Source organism: Lonchura striata, chromosome 1 (assembly GCF_046129695.1).
Source record: "Lonchura striata isolate bLonStr1 chromosome 1, bLonStr1.mat, whole genome shotgun sequence".
Taxonomy (NCBI): Eukaryota; Metazoa; Chordata; class Aves; order Passeriformes; family Estrildidae; genus Lonchura; species Lonchura striata.
The window spans coordinates 37,377,698-37,396,998 of NC_134603.1; the positions used below are offsets into that span (position 1 = coordinate 37,377,698).

The window sequence follows — 19,301 nt, forward strand, 5'->3', positions numbered from 1 at the left end:
AACTACAGTAACCAAGGCAATGATCCCTTCAGCAGCTCTGTAGAGGACAGAAAATAGAAACTGTGTGCAAATTGAAGAAGATTCCTACTAGGCAGTAGACAGGAAAGATGATGACAGTACAAACAGCAAAGCACTGCAAGAGATTGATGTGAAGAGCTTGTGATATACCAGGAGCCTTTAGAACAGGTTACAGCGACATCTGCCAGGAATACCAATAGCTTGGCTTGCTTTGGACTAGCAAATCTGTTCTAGCCTAACTTTTTAGATTTCACAGCAGACAGAAGTTAGCCATTTCTCTGATCAAATACTTAAAAAAAAAAAACCCCACAAGTACATTAATTAGGAAGTCTCAACAATATAATTAGTGCTGTGTAATCAATTACAACACAGACACTGTCTTTCTCATAATATACAGAGTAGCTAATTCAAGTTAAGCAACCCAAAATCTAGAATAATAGTATCCATACAAACAAGTGTAATTTAAATAAACTGTTTCAGTAAAAAGCCAGTGTTGAGTGAAGTTACCTCCTCTACATTGGAAGCAGTTTTGGCAGATGTCTCCATAAAGATAAGTCCATGCTCTCGTGCAAATGCTTCACCCTCCTCTTTCTTAACTTCTCGTCTAGATTCTAAATCACTAAGATAGAAGAAAAAAGAAAAGTTAAATTACACGGTCTAACATGCCCATATAAAGATTATTCTTCACAGACATGCTTACAAGCATGAGAAGCCAAGAGCCCCCATTAGAACTTGGGTATATAACTTGTCAAACCCTTAAAGTAGAATTATTGTATGCCCTGCACTTAAAGTATGTGGAATAGCCACAGCATCACACTTACTTGACCTATACACTCTAGCTGACATAAACCTTATCAAAGACTTAATGAAATAACTTTCTACAGGATGAGTGCGTATTTATCTAGTATTTCTTGAACACTCACTTTAGACATTCCATATATACTTCCAGTATATATCACTCTCATCTATTATATTATCTACCAATTCAGTACTATAAAGCTGAGCTGATAAAGGAAGTTTATAAATTATTTATTAATATTAAACATTATTTAAAATATGAAATTAATTTTTTCTATTCAGTAGCAAAACTTCATACAGTCAATTTCTTTTCTGGTAAAAAAAAACTTAAAAGCAGAATTAAGTTCTTTTGAAATACATTAGCTGTTCTTTCCCAGTAAGTTAGCATTTACGTGTGGAACTCCTGGCCCTCCAGCAGCAAAAGGAACTGAAACGACTGTTAAACAAGTTTTTGCTTCCTGCTTTCCAAGCAATTTAATTCAAATATTACCAAAAAAAGCAGAAAAAAACCCCTCTTGGACTCGACAACTAGAGACAAATCCATTTCTCTAAGTCAAAGAGACACAAGTATTTTACCCTTACATTTCAAAGATTCTTTAAGAACAAGGAATTCACAATTTGTCCTTCTTTGTAAGTATATTACATGTTCAGCAATAGAAATGATATACTTATTACTGTATAAATGTATGATGTATATTTCAATGAATTTTAATCTAAGTTGTACATGTATAAATATCTTCTTAGATACAAATTTTAACGAAAGAACATACAAATAGATATATTTAATGTGCAGTCAGTATACAAATAATATGTATCATGCCAGACTTCAGTGTTGCCAATTTTGTAATTATACATGTATTAAAATATGCTTTAATAGATACATATATTAAAAATATGTAATACTCACTGTGGCATTTTTTTGCTGCACTTATTTTGCAGCAAAGCAGGATTTTGTAATTTTTAACTAAATTCTAGCTTAGATGAGTTACAGAGTCAATACAATTCAGCACATTATTAAATATTAAAAAATTTGAAGATAAGGATACAAGAAATATCTTCTCAAAACAATTTAAAAGTTGATGTTCATTATATTTAAGCACTCCCAGTATTAGCTGACATTATCTTTTTCAACCTGAGCAATGTCTTTATTTGCTACTACCATGCCACTCTGAAATGTACCTTTATTTAAAACCTTGATCCACTACAGTGGTATCTCCATGACAGAACATAAAGAAATAACTTTTTACTTGAAATAATGCAGTTGTATCAAAAACTGCAATGACAGCCCAATCAAAACTCAATACTGATACCTAAACATATTCTTAAAGATCTTTTAACTGCTTCTACTAACCACAGTTGTCTTCCTCTCTCCATTCCAATAATTCGAAGCATTTGGTCTTACTAGATCAATATAGCTATGCTTTGTTCTGGAAAGAAGATTAAGTACAGTATTTGTAATGTTTTAACACTAGTATTTGTAATGTTTTCAACAAACAGCCATTATATTTCAAATTAATTTCTCAATACTCTTCAAATCTAGCAATAAGTCAGTACAACAAACTTATGTCAAGTGCACTGTTGGGAGTCATAAGCACAGTATTTATTCCTTCGAAACTACTATGCTAGCACAAACATTCTTCCTTCCACCCGTCTCTAGTCTTATGCCCTACTACAGGGAATCTTTCAGGATACTGGAATAAAATCAAAGGAGTTTTCTTCCTGCCCTCCTTGAAAATAATATCCTTTAAAAAGCTTAAAATTTTAACTCTTAATACTTTTAGTTTATGTGGCACCTCAATCTGTAACAATTTAAAATGCACATTTTAACTATATTTATTGTTTGAAAAAAACGTAGTTGTAACTGGGAATTACTGGGCTAGCTGAAAGTAGCAAATCAGTCTGCATCTTGAGAATACAAGACATGAAAATTTAGTTTAACAGCTAAGAATAATCAGAAACAGTTACAGATGTCAATTAAGTATGCAAACCTATCTCAAGTAAACAGTACACTTTACTGTTTCTCTCAGTGTCATATTTTTACTCACAAAAGTATAAACCCAGGGCCATCACGGGTTTACCAAAGCTTCATTTAATAAAACAAGATTATATTTTTTATATTAATTTGCCAAGATTATGCTTAACACATTCCTCAATTAAAAAGAAAGTTGTTAGTCATTTACCAGATAACGTGAAAAAAACGGAAACTTTACAATTACTTAATATATACCATGGTTTTCAGGAGGAGATAGAGGGTGTTGGGACAATGGGGGAAAATAGAAGGGAGAACAAGGGGAAGGAGAAGAAAATAAAAGGTCAACAGGCCTGAATAGCAAACCCAGACTCACTATCACAAAGCTGCCTCTCAGTAGCATCAAAGAAATGATGTGGCTGCTCATGAAATTTTTAGGGGCATCCATTATTTCACCTGGCACCTTTACTTTCAAGAATTACTGAGACATGGACACAAGTTCTAGTCAATTACACAAAGGCCCATAGTTAACGGGTTATTAAATTCTGAGCTGATGTTTTTGATATTTTGAAAGAATTCAGCATCCAGAAAAAAAACTAGATATGATGCTCTAATTCACTGGATCAAGAACTACAAGAATTACAGATAATATATTCACTGATGTGTTTTTATTAAGACTTTCTCTACCAAGTCTCAGCACCAACAGGGAATAATATAATTTTAGACAGTGTAGCTGATGAGAAGACCAAGTAAGTGAATTTACCAGGAAACAGTGAAAAAACATTCTCTGACCCGAATCCCAGCTAAAATTACAGAATATGGAAGATGCTTGTAAATCAGAAATGTCTCAATCATTCAGGTATGCACTTCTTACATCTGAGAGACGTTTTGATGTAAGTAATATAGTATGGGCTTTTGTTTTAAAATGACATTTTCTCTGATGTGATACTTACCCGAAAACTAAAGTACTTTAGAATACTTCAAATTAAGAATCATATTCTCTTTATAAGGGAGAGATCTAGGTGTTTCTAATTGGTGATTCCAGAAACAAAAAAGCATAATTGAAGGTAATTCATTTAATCCATTGCTTCACGCATTTGCAATCAATCCCCTGGAATAAAATTATTTCTAAAACAGATATTCAGAATATAACATAGTTGATCCATGTGCTGCACAGTGTATTAGTCTAAGTAGACTAAGAAAGGTTTCAGGCTCACCACAGAACTATGCACAGTGACAGAAGGGAATTTGAAATTAACATATTGCCTACGAATAAGAAAACCAAAAAGCTGTAATACAGAGAAGTTAACTCTTTCCCTCTTACAGAATAATTTTACCTTTTGTTTCCAATAAGCATTATAACCATGTTGGAATTGGAATGCTGACGAGCATCTTCTAACCAAGTCGTCAAGTGGTTGAAAGTGTCCCTCCTAAGTATAGAAGAGAATGAACATTAAAAGCAGTATTTTAAGAAATCTTTCCTGTTAGTCCACTTTTCTACTTGAATAACCACTCATTTATTAGTGCACATGCTCTAGGGATAAAAGCTAGTAATCCCTTCATGAATGGGAGAATGGGCAAACAAAAATTTAGCAAACAAGCCGTGTTAATGAACTCTGCCTATAAAGTAATTGAAAACATGTTTGCTACAAAGAGCAAAAAGGATTTGTAGAACATTAAGAATCTGTAATTTTATACACATATAAAAACTGAACAGAATTTTAAAAGCACCCATCAGCTTCACCCAAGCCAAACAGTACAAATAAACACATACTCATATAGTAATGTTTGTTTTACTGAAAGCAGAAAATAGTTGATAATTTTTATGTGAGTTTATAAGTGGAATAATAAATTTAGCAGTAAAATCTTTTAAAGAGAGGTACATGAATGGGACATGTTACAGTTTCTACAGAAGGTGTAAACTAAGCAATAAATCCCATACTTGTAGAGTCGTTTTAAGATATCATATTTTATTCATTAATCAAAGATTCATTTTCTGGAAATCCAAAGGAAATTATACGTTGCTTTTTGATACTTAAATGTAAAAAGGGAACAAAAGGAGAAATAGCTAGGAAATCTCCAGTACAAGTGATTGCTCAATGCAACAAGAAGAGCCAAGACCCACAAAAGGAGGCAGACAACTTAACATGACTTTGGAGCCTGAAAATTTTCATAAACCAGTCAGAGTACCCACCATTTTACAGATAAATTGCATAGATACTTTATTTTTTACAGGGAAACATTAGTACTTCTGATCAGCTACTACAAAAATATCAGATTAAGACCTGTTATTTTCCAAACCTCATAAACACAGCAATGTTACAAGCATCCCAGTATTCCTTCTGTAACCAAGCTTCTATGTTTTACTATTTCACTCCTTTGCAGAATAGGAATATTCAGTAAAAATAGCAGTACTTCAGTAAAAATAGTCTAGTATAATTAAAGAAAAAATATCCCTCATGATAATAAAACACTAGAAAGAAATTAATGAAATATTTTCAGGTATTTCTCAGTAAAGGTAATCCAGAGGTTAATGGTCAATTGTTGATAAAGATATTTTATTTCCTTCTTCCTGAAATTTTATGCATGCTTTCTCAACTACCATACGGAGAAAACTGGAAGTATACAGGTTAAATATGCTATATTTTATTAGAGCACTTAAAGTTGAAACAATGTTAGATTACCAGTATCTATACAAAAAGCTAAATTAGAAGATACACTTAGCACTACTCTACACCATAACACAATTCTACAAAGACATATCATTGTAATCCAGTTGGTAGTCTCACCTTGTAATGTCATACACTAGCAAAGCCCCTGCAGCCCCTCTGTAGTATGATCTTGTGATGGAACGGAAGGACTCCTGCCCTGCCTGTAGAACACAAAGTTTCATTACTTCATATCTAATACTTATTTTTTGTTCCTGAAAACCATGAACTTAGAATCACAGGGTCACAGAAACCTACTTTTAAGAGATAGGGATAAGGAAGAGTATGGATGGGAAATCAGAAAAGGGACAACTGGGGACAAAGTCTCCAATAGCAGCAAGAGAAGGCACATAGGGAGAAGACACCAACTACAGCACAGTACTGTTAAAAAAGAAAAAAAAGAATCGGAACAAGACCTCTAAACCTTTTTTGGCAATCCCTGACAACCCAATTTACTGAATGGCTTCACAATACATGAATCATTATTAGAGCACAGAATGGACTCCTAGCAACTAAGCTCTGAAGACAAATTTGAAAGGAAGCAAATAACCCAGAGCTCCACATTTGAATTCAATAACCCGCTCCCTGGGGCAGCTGTTGACACTAGAATAAATAAAGTCCATTGTAAATAAATGATGAATGACATCTTTACGCCCACCATCTGCTGGTGTAAAGGTTGTTGGAAGGCCAAGGATGCAGATTTTATCCGTTATATCATAAACTGCAGCCAGCTTTCAACAGTCTTCAGATGGAATTCTTTCAGTAATCATTTTATTAAGAAAAAACAGAAAATGGTTGTGAATTCAATTTTACACAATTGTGCTCCACAGTTAATCAATTTCCTCTCTACCTGATAAATAATGCTTGTCAAAGCAGCTACAGGATGAAGAGTCATCTTCATATACACTGTGAAAAACTTCAGAGTCTACATAAATTAGACAGTTCTTACAGAAACGTATTCTGTAAAAATCTCAGCACGTAAAAGAACATGCTCAAAAGAATACAGTCCTGAAAAACAAATATTCATGGTTGCAGATCTTGAGCTCTTCTCTTTCAGAAGAGCTATCTAGCACTTGACACTTGCTAGAAGAAATATTTACTTCTAATATTTAGCAATAACAGATTTTTTAGCATAATTCAAAGACAACACAGAACATGCTTAAGAAATTCTACTGCTGAAAAAAACCCCTAGGTGCAGTAAATCTGTAGAACTATAGGAAATTGCCCTGATTTAAAAACATTAAACACAAGAATTAAATATTTATCAAATATAAGGAACCCTTCAGGCATGCCTACAAAACCATGTCAAACCATGACATTAGTATATGAACAATTTTTTCTTCTCACAGTTACTGTATTTTTCTTAATACTACATCTGCGTGAATTCAAAAATAACTTGATCTAGATACTGTCACCCAATGAGAACAGCGGCACAATAAGCTTAGATGTGTTCAATCTTCAGAAAGCATGCTCATCTACCAGAATAAACAGTAATCTCTATTTTAGAAACATTTTATCTTAGCCATTCCAGTGGAAACAGTTATAAAATACAGTACAGCACAACAGTTTCAACACCATTAGAATACACTCACATTTGCTCTTGGCCAAGAGTCCAAGTACATCTTTAGGTAAACTTTGGTAATAGAACATAGACAACCAGTAGAATACATCAAGAAATAGTAAAAAACAAATAACCAACAGTTTTTTTAGTGTAATACCTGCTTTCCTACATGGAAATTCAAGTAAGTTTTATCACCTTTTCTTGGTGTGGTGATTAGCTCAAGTGGATGGTAGATAAATGTAACATTTCCCTGATAAACAGACAATTAACTTACTGTTACCAGGTATTCCATACATTGCCTAAAATTACACATGACCTGGGCTTCACCTAACACATTAAGATTGCCTGTTACACCTTCATAAATTCCATCCTGACATGTGAAATTGTTCATCTCCCTGAGTATATTAATCACAATCAAGCAATATTGTCACAGGTTCTAGTAGATCTCACAAAAATGTATGAATTGTGAATTTGTAAAAGAATCCCTTATAGAAGTTCAGTATATAAATATGGAAACTACTGTAATAATTTTAATTGTGTCTCACTTGACAATGGTGAAATTTAAATATCACTACTTCCTCAAGGAAAGGGTAGAAAATGGTACCTCCCTTTGGTGAAAGGATCACATTTTCCATATAGCAATAATTAATTTATGCTTACATATACCAATGGACAACACAAATTCAATCCCCTTTAATCCTAAGCAAAAGAAAACTGAGTTTCTGTAAAGAAGCTCCATTATACTAATGTTTGTTTTATCTATAACATAAAAATGTATTAAATCACAGAAACCCCTTATATATAAAATTTACTGGCTACGTTAACAGTATCATTCTGAATGAGATCCAGAAGTTCAATATAGAGTCAATATAGAAGGTCAAACACAGGGTTAGGCATATGGCATACATTCCACAGCTTTTTTTTTTTAAGCATAATTGTTACATTACTTCTTCATCTGACAGTTTTCTGTCCACTTCCCTTTTTACCAAGGGGGAAAAGCTATTTCAAAAGTCAAAAGAAGTCAAAACTGAAAGAAAGTGTAGGCTATTAGCCAAAACTGACTTAAACCACAAGTGTACTATAACTGTACTTTATCAGTCTTACAAAGAAGGACCTACCCAAGGTTAGTTGCTTGTTACAAAGAGTAACAGATAGAAGCAGCAGTATAGCAGCTCAGTATAAATTAAAATCAGCTTAAATACCAGCAAAAGTATAATTTTGTTATTACCATCCCCTTCATGTTCCTGCAAAATTCAGCACTTACTTGTTTTTACCTCTCTTCCATATTAAAAAGTTTTTTCTCACAGAACAGTTGAGGTGGGAAAGGGACCTCTGGAGGTCCCCTTTTCCAGCCTCCTGGCTCAAGAAGGGCCATTCAAAGCAGATTGCTGAGTTCCACATCCAGATGGTGGGGGAGGCAGGGGGTTGTGGTGTCAGGAAGAGTAGGGGCAATAGTCAGGAAACAAATGTTAAACAGGGTGTTTGCCAAGGCCATATTATATCCAGTACAGGTGACACAAGCTTTTGCTCCTTGACAATTCCAGGATATACCCACTGTCAGTTACACTGCAGTGGAAATGGGAAGATGGAGGATGTTTCTGGTAACAGCCAGACGTGACAGCCACTTCACACACAAACTCCAGCTCAGACATGGCTGCCTGCAGGAAACTAGAACATACATCCTCTCTCTTTAGAGAAACAGGTGCTAGGTCTGACATGAGTAATTCACTAATCATGAAAAAACTTGAGCCTCTGATAAACAAGAAATGCTTTAAATGTTAAGTAACTTTTTTTTTGGGCTGTTTTGTACTCTGTAAACTTTTACAATGCATACCATAATGGTTCACAGAAACAAGCAAACTTTCTGATAGCAGAGACTTGTCTATATAGACATAAGTTTTAGAAGCCATAGGTCTTCAAGCAAGTACAAAAATCTTCATCCCTTCTTCAACTGCACAGACATATATCCCATGTGCTTTTCAAAGTATACTTCAGTATAGACACCAAAACATAACTGAAAATAACAATGTAAACTGAACATGAAGCATTACCAATCACCTCAGGTCACCAAGATACATGGAGATTTAGGACCTGTACTAGAGTTTTCAGGAACATTTAAACTATAAAAAAAATACTCCAAGTGTTACTATTCCCACAGGAAATACTGGTGTCATTTCCAAGTATTCAGTGTAGTTGCATCAGTTGCAAAATACTCAGGCAAGGCTTTGTTTTCAAAAAAGAGTTATTTGCAAGTCCCTTAACTGCATATTTTTGAATCTATAAAGTAAGGGGAAAAATGAAAAGAGCCACAATGCAGGACAAGAAAGTAGTTAAAAAACTAGCATCCACAACAGTGTATCTCCCTAGAAAACAGTTCATCAATTTTGTTGAATTTTCTATTCTCAATACTGAAGAATTTGTAACATTTATTCAAAGACCAAGTTATCTGAGAAAATCCCAGCAGGCCTTCAGCATCTAAGCTGACCAATATTTTTTTATCAGGAGGGAATGTTATAGTACACATCCAAATGCAATATGAGAACACACCTAGCCAGTGGCTCTAGATTCCCTCACTCTGAAAACAGACACACATGTGGGATGTTCAAAACTGGCGACAGAACATTTTATTCACATTGGCAATTATTATTTACATGTTTACACTCTCTTACATTACAAAGACGACTAAAAAGACATCTAAGAAGTAACCAATTTGCAAGTGTCACAGCACCTGTACCAGCTGCCAGCTGGGAACTACTCCACAAAGTTGATCCCTGGAATAAAATGTTCCAGAAAGAAAGAGGAGCAATACATACCTTTAAATATAGTTTTGGAAGTTATAAATACTTAGTCCTCTTAGTCACATGTCAACCTGTTTATACAAATGCATTAATCTTTCTTGCAATCATGTCTCCAATCCAGAAAATAAAAGAATTTTACAGTGATTTACTAGCATGTAGGACAAATAGACACAAAAGCAGTGTAAAAAATAACCCCTGCTGTTTCCAGCAAAGACATTCCTAAACAAAAACAGAAGTAAAGATGCTTATGAAGAAGAATATACCATAATATATAAAAGTCTCAGAATTTATGTGATGGATTTAGCCAAGTTACAGGTTGCTTGAGAATAACTCTGTTAGCATGCAGTAAAAACTGAAAATTCAAGAGGACTAAAGATCTCCAAGGATTAGACTGTACATTTGTCTAAATACAGGTAATTTGTACATCTGCTTTTTCTTCTGCTGGTGTTAAATAAATGCTACTTAGATAGCCAAAGCAATTCCCAAAACATCACAGAAAAAAGGCTTTAGCCTTCCATTATCAGAAATACACTTAAAACTTGAAAGAAACTGTATTTGAAACTTTAGGTTTTAAGCAGCAACCCTCTCTAAAACAGGAGTTCTACTGTGTAAAAAAGCGATTCATACTCTTCCGATTTAAGGCCTTATCCTAATCAAGATCTTGCTTTTGTAGAAATCTTCTAATTATTGTAGAATGCATGGATAAACTGCCAAGAAATCAAAAAACTACTCAGAAAATAACATGCCAATACTATAGTATCTCAATAACCAAATACATTTAAGTATGACAAAGGTTTATGAACACTAAGTTAGAAAGCACATCAAGTCACCTCAGCTTCCCAAAGTGACATCATGGGTGTGAACAATTACTTAAGCTACTAGCAGTGAAGTTCAGGTGATGGTCGTATTAAATGAACAGCAACAGGAATAACTATTAGACAGATCTCCCTGCCTCACCTTTCAATCCATGGATCCAGAAATAAGTTAATCCTCCCACGTGGCAGCAAACACAGACTGTGACTGATGATCAAACTAGTTTCAGAAACTAAAGTAGATTCTCTCTAAGTTCTTCCTGTAAGTTCACAGCAGCAGTGTAACAGAGGGCCATGAGATGTAGCAATATGTATGCAGGTACCATGGTTAAAGAGTTAAATTAGTAAAAATGTAGTAAAAGACTACACCAACTGCCCACAAACATATGAGCATGCTCTGACTACTAAAGCAAGTAGAAAACATCATGAAGTAAACAGTAAAGAGCTCTTGGGGGTGAATCCTACATCCTAGCAATTGTCAGAGACGCTAGGATGAATATTCATTTAATGAATGAAGAGAACTTTAATTAGTTCTAATAGATCCAAACTAACTGCAAACACAAGAAAAATATCTTAATTTCCAAGAAGAATTAGTATATTCAGAATATCTGAAAGGGAAATATGCCTTTAATAATTATGCCTCCAATCTTCCACAAACATGCTTTTTTATAAAAGCTCTCAACTATGAGAAAACACTATCAATTCAATTTAAAAAGTACACTTGTATGGACATCAAGAAAATCAAGGAATTAATTTATAAAAACCAATTAATTCAGATATTTAGTCTGTCTATGCAGGACTAAGGTGCTATATGAATTAACATTTTAATATCATTAGTTTCTATGAAATAAAGCTGAAATAGATACTAAAAATATAGTATTCAAATACACAGGAAAAGTTAATATTCATATCAATTTAGAGAACATTTCCTAGCGTCACCACAGATCTCTCCTACTGCAGTGTCTGACAAATACCCTCTTTCAATTACTGCTTATTTTTCCTCATCAACAATGACTTGTTAGTAACAGTCAATGCAATACAGAACATCCCCCTCAACAACAAAACCAAGGCCACTGACTCAGCCTGGTAACAAGCCCAGTTATCTCTCTACAACAATGAACTTTTTCTGAAGAGAAGCAATTTTAATATTTCTTAGTGTTATGCTGCTGCCACAAGACAATCAACCTTATCTACACAGTTCATTTAAACTCAAAAAGCTTAACAAGCTTCCAGAACAGTAATTTTAATCCTTACTAGCTGCTGTAAAACCACTTCTAGTTTTCTAAAAGTTATGTGTGCAGCTGACACTAGCTCAAACACCACACTTCCACAAGGATTTGCTGAATTTATCATAATAGGCAATTACCAACTAAGCAGTTTGGACAAAACTATTTCTCAGTCCAGCCAACTACTGGAAGCCATTACTAAGACTAAAGATGCAAGAGAAGAAATAATCTAGATACTTAAGACACACAAACACACAATTTGGTCCAACACCTCATCTTTACAGACCTGGAAACACTAAAAAGAAATAGTGAAACCCAAAGACTCACAGAGCTAAACACCTGGGGCCACAGCACACATTAACAGTTAGCTTGCAGAGCCCAGCACTGGGGAGATCCAGAGCAGCCTGCAGCTGGGAGAGAACAACAGGGCACTATTTGCTTGTGCAGACATGAACAGCAGTAGAGCTGAGACTACTACACATAACATTGAGAATGCAAAGGCCACACTGAGTATCTTTTATGGAATGTAGATTTTTGTTTGTGGGGATTTTGGGGGAGAGGGGGCTGGGCCTAGGTGTGTTTTTGCATCAGACTAGTTTTACTAGACTACCACCTCACAGGACCAAATACTGGAATACAATTTCTAACAGGCATATATGCATTCCTTAAGCATATCTTCCAGTCTGGTCTCATTCAAAAGGAATTCAGTTTGTGTACTCTCACATGGAAAACAGACTGCAGTTAACAGAATTAACTTCTGTAACACATGCTCCTAATCCAAACTAGGATGATAATGAAAATGTAAAATATTCTTGAGTTATCATACAAGGACACACAAACCAATCTCACAGACATACAACAGTGTTAGCTTCAGCTGTCCCTGTAAGGTGCAACATACTGGCAGTAAGGTATGCTGCAGCTCCCAGGTGTTCCCAGTACAACAACAGGGCTTTCCTTGAGGCTGCAGTGATCTGCTGAAGACAACACAAAATGAGCACTGTTGCACAGAAATATCTGGCCAGAAAAACCTGAATTTTAGCGTTTGATTCTCTTAAGCAAGCAAGATAAGCAATCCAAACAAATATTTTATTGAGTTCTCCACTTCTTATGCCTCTGCTCAGGATGCATCCTGTTCACTGATGTATAAGGCTAGCCCCAAATGAAGGGCTAGTGCCATGACTCAGTAAGCACCAACCAAAACCATAAATAGTTCATGTGTTTCCTTAGCAACAGGTGTAAAATGAACCTTCTCTCATCAAACAGAAGTTGTTATAGCTTAATAAATATAGATAGCATGAGTAACAGCTACAAATTTTGGCTAACAGAAAACCAAAAAACACTCACTGCAGATAGAACACTGTAACCTTAGTCATTATGGACATTTGTGTACCCTAACACTCGTAAGTAAAATATCTCTTGAGAAGTACCTCATCATGTTTCTTATTTTTGATATTCCTTCAAAACCTTTGTACCCAAGATCAGAAATTATATAGTGGAATTCAGATATGCTGAAAAACCAAAACTGGATTAGAACAGAAATATCCTGTGTTTTTAAAATTACACTGCATACAGTTAAACTTTTAACAAAGGGCTAGTATACTTCTTTCACCGTGTGCGATTTATAAATTATTAAGTGCAACATCAGCATACAGTCTACTCAGTGTAAAGCTTTCAATTAATATTTTTAATTTATGTGTGACATACATAAGAAGCTAGCCAGAAAAAACTCGCCGCTCAAATAATATTTATAAATTATTGTCAAAAGCACTGGGGTTGCCATTTTGGCTGGACAATTTGCATGCATTCAAGACAACAACCAGACTGCAAAGAGTCATTGAGTCAGAGGCACCAGGAAAAGCATGATCTACTGAAACACAGCTGAAGTTCATTCATTATCTAAGGAGATTTAACAGAATCAGCTCCAAAGCCAGTGAAAGACACTAGTAAAATTAGTACTTTTGCCTACAGACAATCTGCCCCAATTTTAGAAAACAAGGACCAATGTATGGTATGTAGGTATGTAGTCACATGGCTACACTATATACTAAGGATTTCATTATACAGCTACTTTTTATGCAGGGATTTGCTTGTTTATTGAACTTAGAAATACTCAGCCACCCTGGTAGTCTGCAATCCATGACTATAATAGTAAAAATGCCCAGAACAGAAAAAGCCTAAAGTAAGCTGGCCATATCTTTCTATGCCTTTTTCTTAGTACTTCAAACGAGGCACAGCTGTTAGGTGCTATATCAAGTAAAGAACCTGTAAAATAAGTAAGACCTTACCTATGAAGTTCACTGAAATATTACATTTATTTACATTTTTATATACACATGCACATATGTAGACATGCATATATGAATGTATGTCCCTCCACTGATCTGCTGTACCAAAAAAATGAGGCTAAGGATGATGTACCTGTCAGTTTCTAAAGGCATCCTAAAATGCTTTTAGAAAAGGAAACAGGCAACTCGGTCTTGTGAGGGAACACCCAAATACATTTAAAAGACATAGCTACCAGTATGAACATCTTAAACCTACTTCATCACAAATGCAGACAGTAATGCTGACTGCTTTATAGTAAAGTGACTGACAACACAAGAATAGCCAATATATATTCTTAACCCGAACACCCTCAAATGTCAAAGTCTGAATTTTGGAGGTTGTTTTTGAAACTTAAAACTTCTTGAATGAAATATTTACTGTTTTGAACTTATGTTTTTAAATCTTCTATGAAAAGTGAGCCATTTGTTTTCTTCTACCTTGGAAATACAAACATTTTCTCTAGAGAACTCTTGATTAAAGATAGTAGACATACCACAACAGGATTCACAACAGGATTTTGGCTTTACCAAATCTTGCACGAATGCACAAAGGAAGATTGTTTATAGAAATTGGAAGTTCTTCGTAATACAGAAGACTTTCACCAAATAGTGAGGCAGTATTCCAGTCTTATAAATCTGACAAAGCTTGAGGAAGTTACAGTGCAAATGCCAAACAATATATCACAACAAAAAAAGGACATATTAGCAAATTTTTAACTTCATAGAAACCAAAGAAAGCAGCAAGACAAAGTACATAGTCTATTGAATGTTGATGATAGAGAGCTTAGCCAGAATAGAGGAAAAGCTAGTGAAGCAGTACGTTTAACAATTTTTATTATTTATTACTTACCGTATCCCATATCTGAAGCTTTATCTGTTTTCCATCAATAGTTATCATTCGAGCCCCAAATTCTACACCTGAACAGATTTTACAAAAGATTACATTATTAGCACAAATCAGAAAGAAGAATGTCAAGTACTATGAAAGCAAGAACCTAAGTTCAGACAACATCGTAGGAACATAACCTTTTTCACAACCTTTTAGCCAATTTTCCAACAGCTTGAAAGAGCTTTCTAGAAGAAAAGTTAACTGCTACTGTCCAAGTGTGTGGGATGTATTTCCAGCAAAGTTTTCCAAACCACTTATTAGCTCTAGATTAGACAGAGAACACACCCTTTTGAATGCAAACAGGAAATTGAAGAGTCACAGTTTTTTTAACACTCTAGCAATGACAGATTGCTGGGGCCAGTTTAGAAGAAATGAAACCTACAATTCCTTATCAATAAAGTAATCTATTAAGGGAGCATGCAAAGTCACCTGCAAAAAGATAAATTTTATTATTGTATTAATTAAAATCCACCTGTCTTTATGAAAAAAACTACTTCCAAAATTCTAGCTAAAGAACAAGTTTTATAAGTGAGGGAAAAAGTAGTATTTTCCAAATAAACAATCAGCGAAAAATTCAGCCTTCTATACCATTTCTAAAGCACTTTTGAGATCATTAACAAAATCAAGTATTAACTGAGGCTATTAATGCAGCAGTTGAAATCTAACAAACGGCTAGAGATAGTGGACATATTTAAAGACTATCAAGCTTCCATTAATCTATAACCATTAATTAAAAAAAATACTGATCTGCTAGCTGACATTTTGCTGAAATTGGTCATTGTCTAGATGTGGACCCAAGACTTTCTATTATGCAGCCCTAAGTTGAAGTATTCCAAAATGTCTCTTCAAGAGCTTGCTTAGAATATTTGAGGGCGTGGTGTTGCCTCTTGCGGAATGACTTTTGGGGAAAAGGGCTGAGTTCCCCAACAGGCTATTGGAGCCAAATAAAAGTCATTGGCCAAAGACCCCTGTGCTCTATACCAACCAAATAATTTGCAGCAACTGCATGCAAAGAAATTGAAAGAATGGAAGTGGAGAGGCAGCAAGGAGGGAGCAGGTGAATGACACTGCTCTTCCTGAAGTTGACTGCAAAGCCAGGGAAAGGTCTTTGGATTACTACACATGTAAACACTGAAGGTTTTACCTATCTTGAAATGTGACCATAGAGCTGCTGATTTAAATTCAACAATCATCTTAAATGTTTAGTTTCTGCACACAACCCCATAAAAAATATAAAAGGATATTTATCCTATTCCATCAAAATACATGCCAGGAAAAAATACTGAATTTGAAAAAACATACAGAATTTGATATCAAGTTTGTTCTCAAAGAAGGAATAGAAGCTGATTAGGTTTACAATAAGGGCATGTCCTACGGGCAGTAGGCAAAGCAGCTAGAATGTTTACAATGGTCTATTTAATCTACACATTTTCAAGATTTTTAATACAACCATTAGGGCATTTCTTAGTTAAATTCAACCCACCCCATCTCCCCCACAGGGGCATTCATATGACTTTGAACCCATGTTCTTTATTTATCTGTATTTCCAAATCTGTTTGGGTAATTGGGAGAACTTGGCCAAAACACACACATGCCCTCGCTTTTAAGGAGGCATTTCCAGCCTCTTCTGATACCTTTAGGGACTACCTATAAACAGAGGCCAGACAAAAATCAAGGGGAATAAAAAGCAGTTATATTCACTGAAGGGCCTTCAGGTACATTTCAGGCAGAGGAAGCCCCCCCCAGGAGTCACACCCAAAACTGGATGACCGGTCATGAATTTTCATATTTTTGTAAGCTTGGTCCATTTGCATATTGGGGATTAATCTTCCAATTACAGCTTCAGGTAATGAACTCATTTACCCCAAGTTTGCTCCCCTTCCCAAATCACTTCTGTTTACATTTTTAGGGCCTGAGACAGTAATGTGTCTTTGATTTCCAGACCTAGAGAGGAATTGTTTCACCAGACCAAAATTTGAAAACACTAGGTAACGCTCTATATGGAGTTAAGAGTTATATACTAAAGAATTGCAGGATTACAAATACATGAAAAATATAAAAGCTTCTTCCCTCTTCCCTCCTTTTCAAGCAGCTTCCTAGGCTCTATTACTACATCCCTCATTATGCTGCTTCTAAGTTCACCTCCTAATCTTACTAGCTTCAATTTCTGCCCTGCTTCCAGATTTCAGCGCTGCATGCCAAGCAAAGAACTGGCACTACAACCACCCTGCTGAGGTGAAGCTGTTTCCCAGTGCTTCTCAGTCTGAGGTGACAGGGCTGCCAAATGCATGAGTGATATATAAGGTGTCATATATTTGGCAGGTCTAAAGAAAAAAAGATGATAATAAGTCATGCCTCTCTAAAGTACTCAGGCTCTTTATTCAGCCAGCCTAACTGCTGCCAAGACCTCACAAATATCTGAAAACTCATGTTAGTCAAAGAATTTGAACTATACAACAGGCACACACAAGGTGTGGAAGGACTGTCAAGAGAAAGAGAATTCCTAATCAAACCACCCGATACATTCTGTTACATGAAGAAAATCTGTTTATATTTCAAGTAGCTATTTCAGTACACCCAAACATAGGAAGCCTACCTACTCCAGGGCACAAACTAAAAATAGAGACTAAGATACATTTGTGCAAGGCTCATGATTAAAGCTGATAGGTTCCTTGAAAGAACATGAACAAGTTGAAAGGTTCTGTAACCTCCTCTGAGACTGGCATCTGTTATGCTTAACAGCAAAACTCATCTGCAGACTAAACCTGCCCTCAGAAGAATTTAGTACCACACAATTCCTCTTATTTCCTGTAGAAAGATAAATAAAAGTTTGTACTATTTACTGTAGTTAGATCAGAGGCAATGTGTCAGCATGTATTCATTCCTCCAGTATCAAATCATACCTAACACAAATTGGTCCACATCCATTTGAAGTGTTGGGAAAGGAAAAACCCTATCCCTTCCAAAAGCAAATAGATTCACACTTCAGTCCTCTATTCAAAAGTTAGTCTTCCCAAAAAAATTTTTAAATTCTTCTTTAAGGGTAACTTTGCTACAGTTTATCTGTAACTTGTCTTCAAGGTTTTGTGGCTAGGGTAGTATTATGTTCCCTAACAGAAAAATGCCACTTCCATCACCATCAGTGTACTTCAAACTTGTACAATTCTTCTGTGCCCACTTTTCTGAAGAAACAGTTTAGATATTGCAGCTATAAACTTTTTTAATTGTTTCAGATTGTACCCTCCCAGTAAAAAACCCCAAACTGACTTTACAAGCTAAAAAATACTCATTAGCTAGAGATTCACTGCCACCTTAATACAGCACAAATCCTGCACTTCTGCAGCACAACAAACTCATAAATGCATGCTGAGGTACCCTAACCACTTCACTACTAATAGTGGGCAGCACAAAAAAGACCTACCAATAGTGAGATCGTGGACTGGTTGAAACCGCTTGTCTGTGAACTGTAACAATAAACATGATTTCCCAACACCTAAAAGAAAGAAAAGAAATAAATGTTAAACAAATTTTTAAAGACATCTGTAAAGGACTAATAGAAATTAATTTAAGGAAATATTACATGTTGCTTAAAAGTAATTACTAGAACTGAAGGTATTAGATTTTACATACTTTGAAGTGTATGAAACTTTTAAAATATAGCTTTTAAAGTTTTAGAAACATTATAGTCAAAGCAGTTATTTTCAAAAATTTAATAAAAATGAATAATTTGAAAAAGTAGTTCTGCTTTAAAATTAAGTGGAAAACAAGTTTTCTAACTGACCTTCAAAGTACCATTTTACACCCTCTATCCACAATAACTGCAGGACTTGCTGATCCTCACAACCCTTTATCTGCTTCTCCTTCAGTACTTTCAGCTTTCTTTCAAGCTATTTCCTCAATAGCATCAGTCTCACATCTAGCTCCTTATTTATCCACTGAGGTAACCACAGCAGGTCTGTGGCTCCTTATACCACTATATGCTGCTGCCCACTGGTCCTCTGCAGGCTAAAAAGCAGTTCAAGAAGAACTGGCAGCAGCTAAGTTTACATTACAGTCAGACAGGTCACTCAAACATTGCCCCCCACAGATAACCAACCTGTGTCAGAAATCAGCATAACTACCTCCCATTACATGGACACTGGTCAGCAAATGGATAATTTCTTCTTTATGTGAAAGCACAGAAAAGTAGAAGTTAATG

General features: G+C 35.2%; 1 protein-coding gene across 1 annotated transcript in view; it reads right to left on the reverse strand.

The window, feature by feature from the left end:
* Positions 1-19,301, reverse strand: part of RAB2A (RAB2A, member RAS oncogene family) — a 43,272-nt gene that overhangs the window by 12,347 nt on the left and 11,624 nt on the right. The window contains exons 2-6 of the mRNA XM_021555658.3: positions 18,525-18,596; positions 15,065-15,132; positions 5,575-5,657; positions 4,123-4,215; positions 526-637 (exon numbers count right to left, since the gene is read on the reverse strand). Of these exons, the coding sequence (XP_021411333.1) occupies positions 526-637; positions 4,123-4,215; positions 5,575-5,657; positions 15,065-15,132; positions 18,525-18,596 (428 nt within the window). The remainder of the gene's footprint in view (positions 1-525; positions 638-4,122; positions 4,216-5,574; positions 5,658-15,064; positions 15,133-18,524; positions 18,597-19,301) is intronic.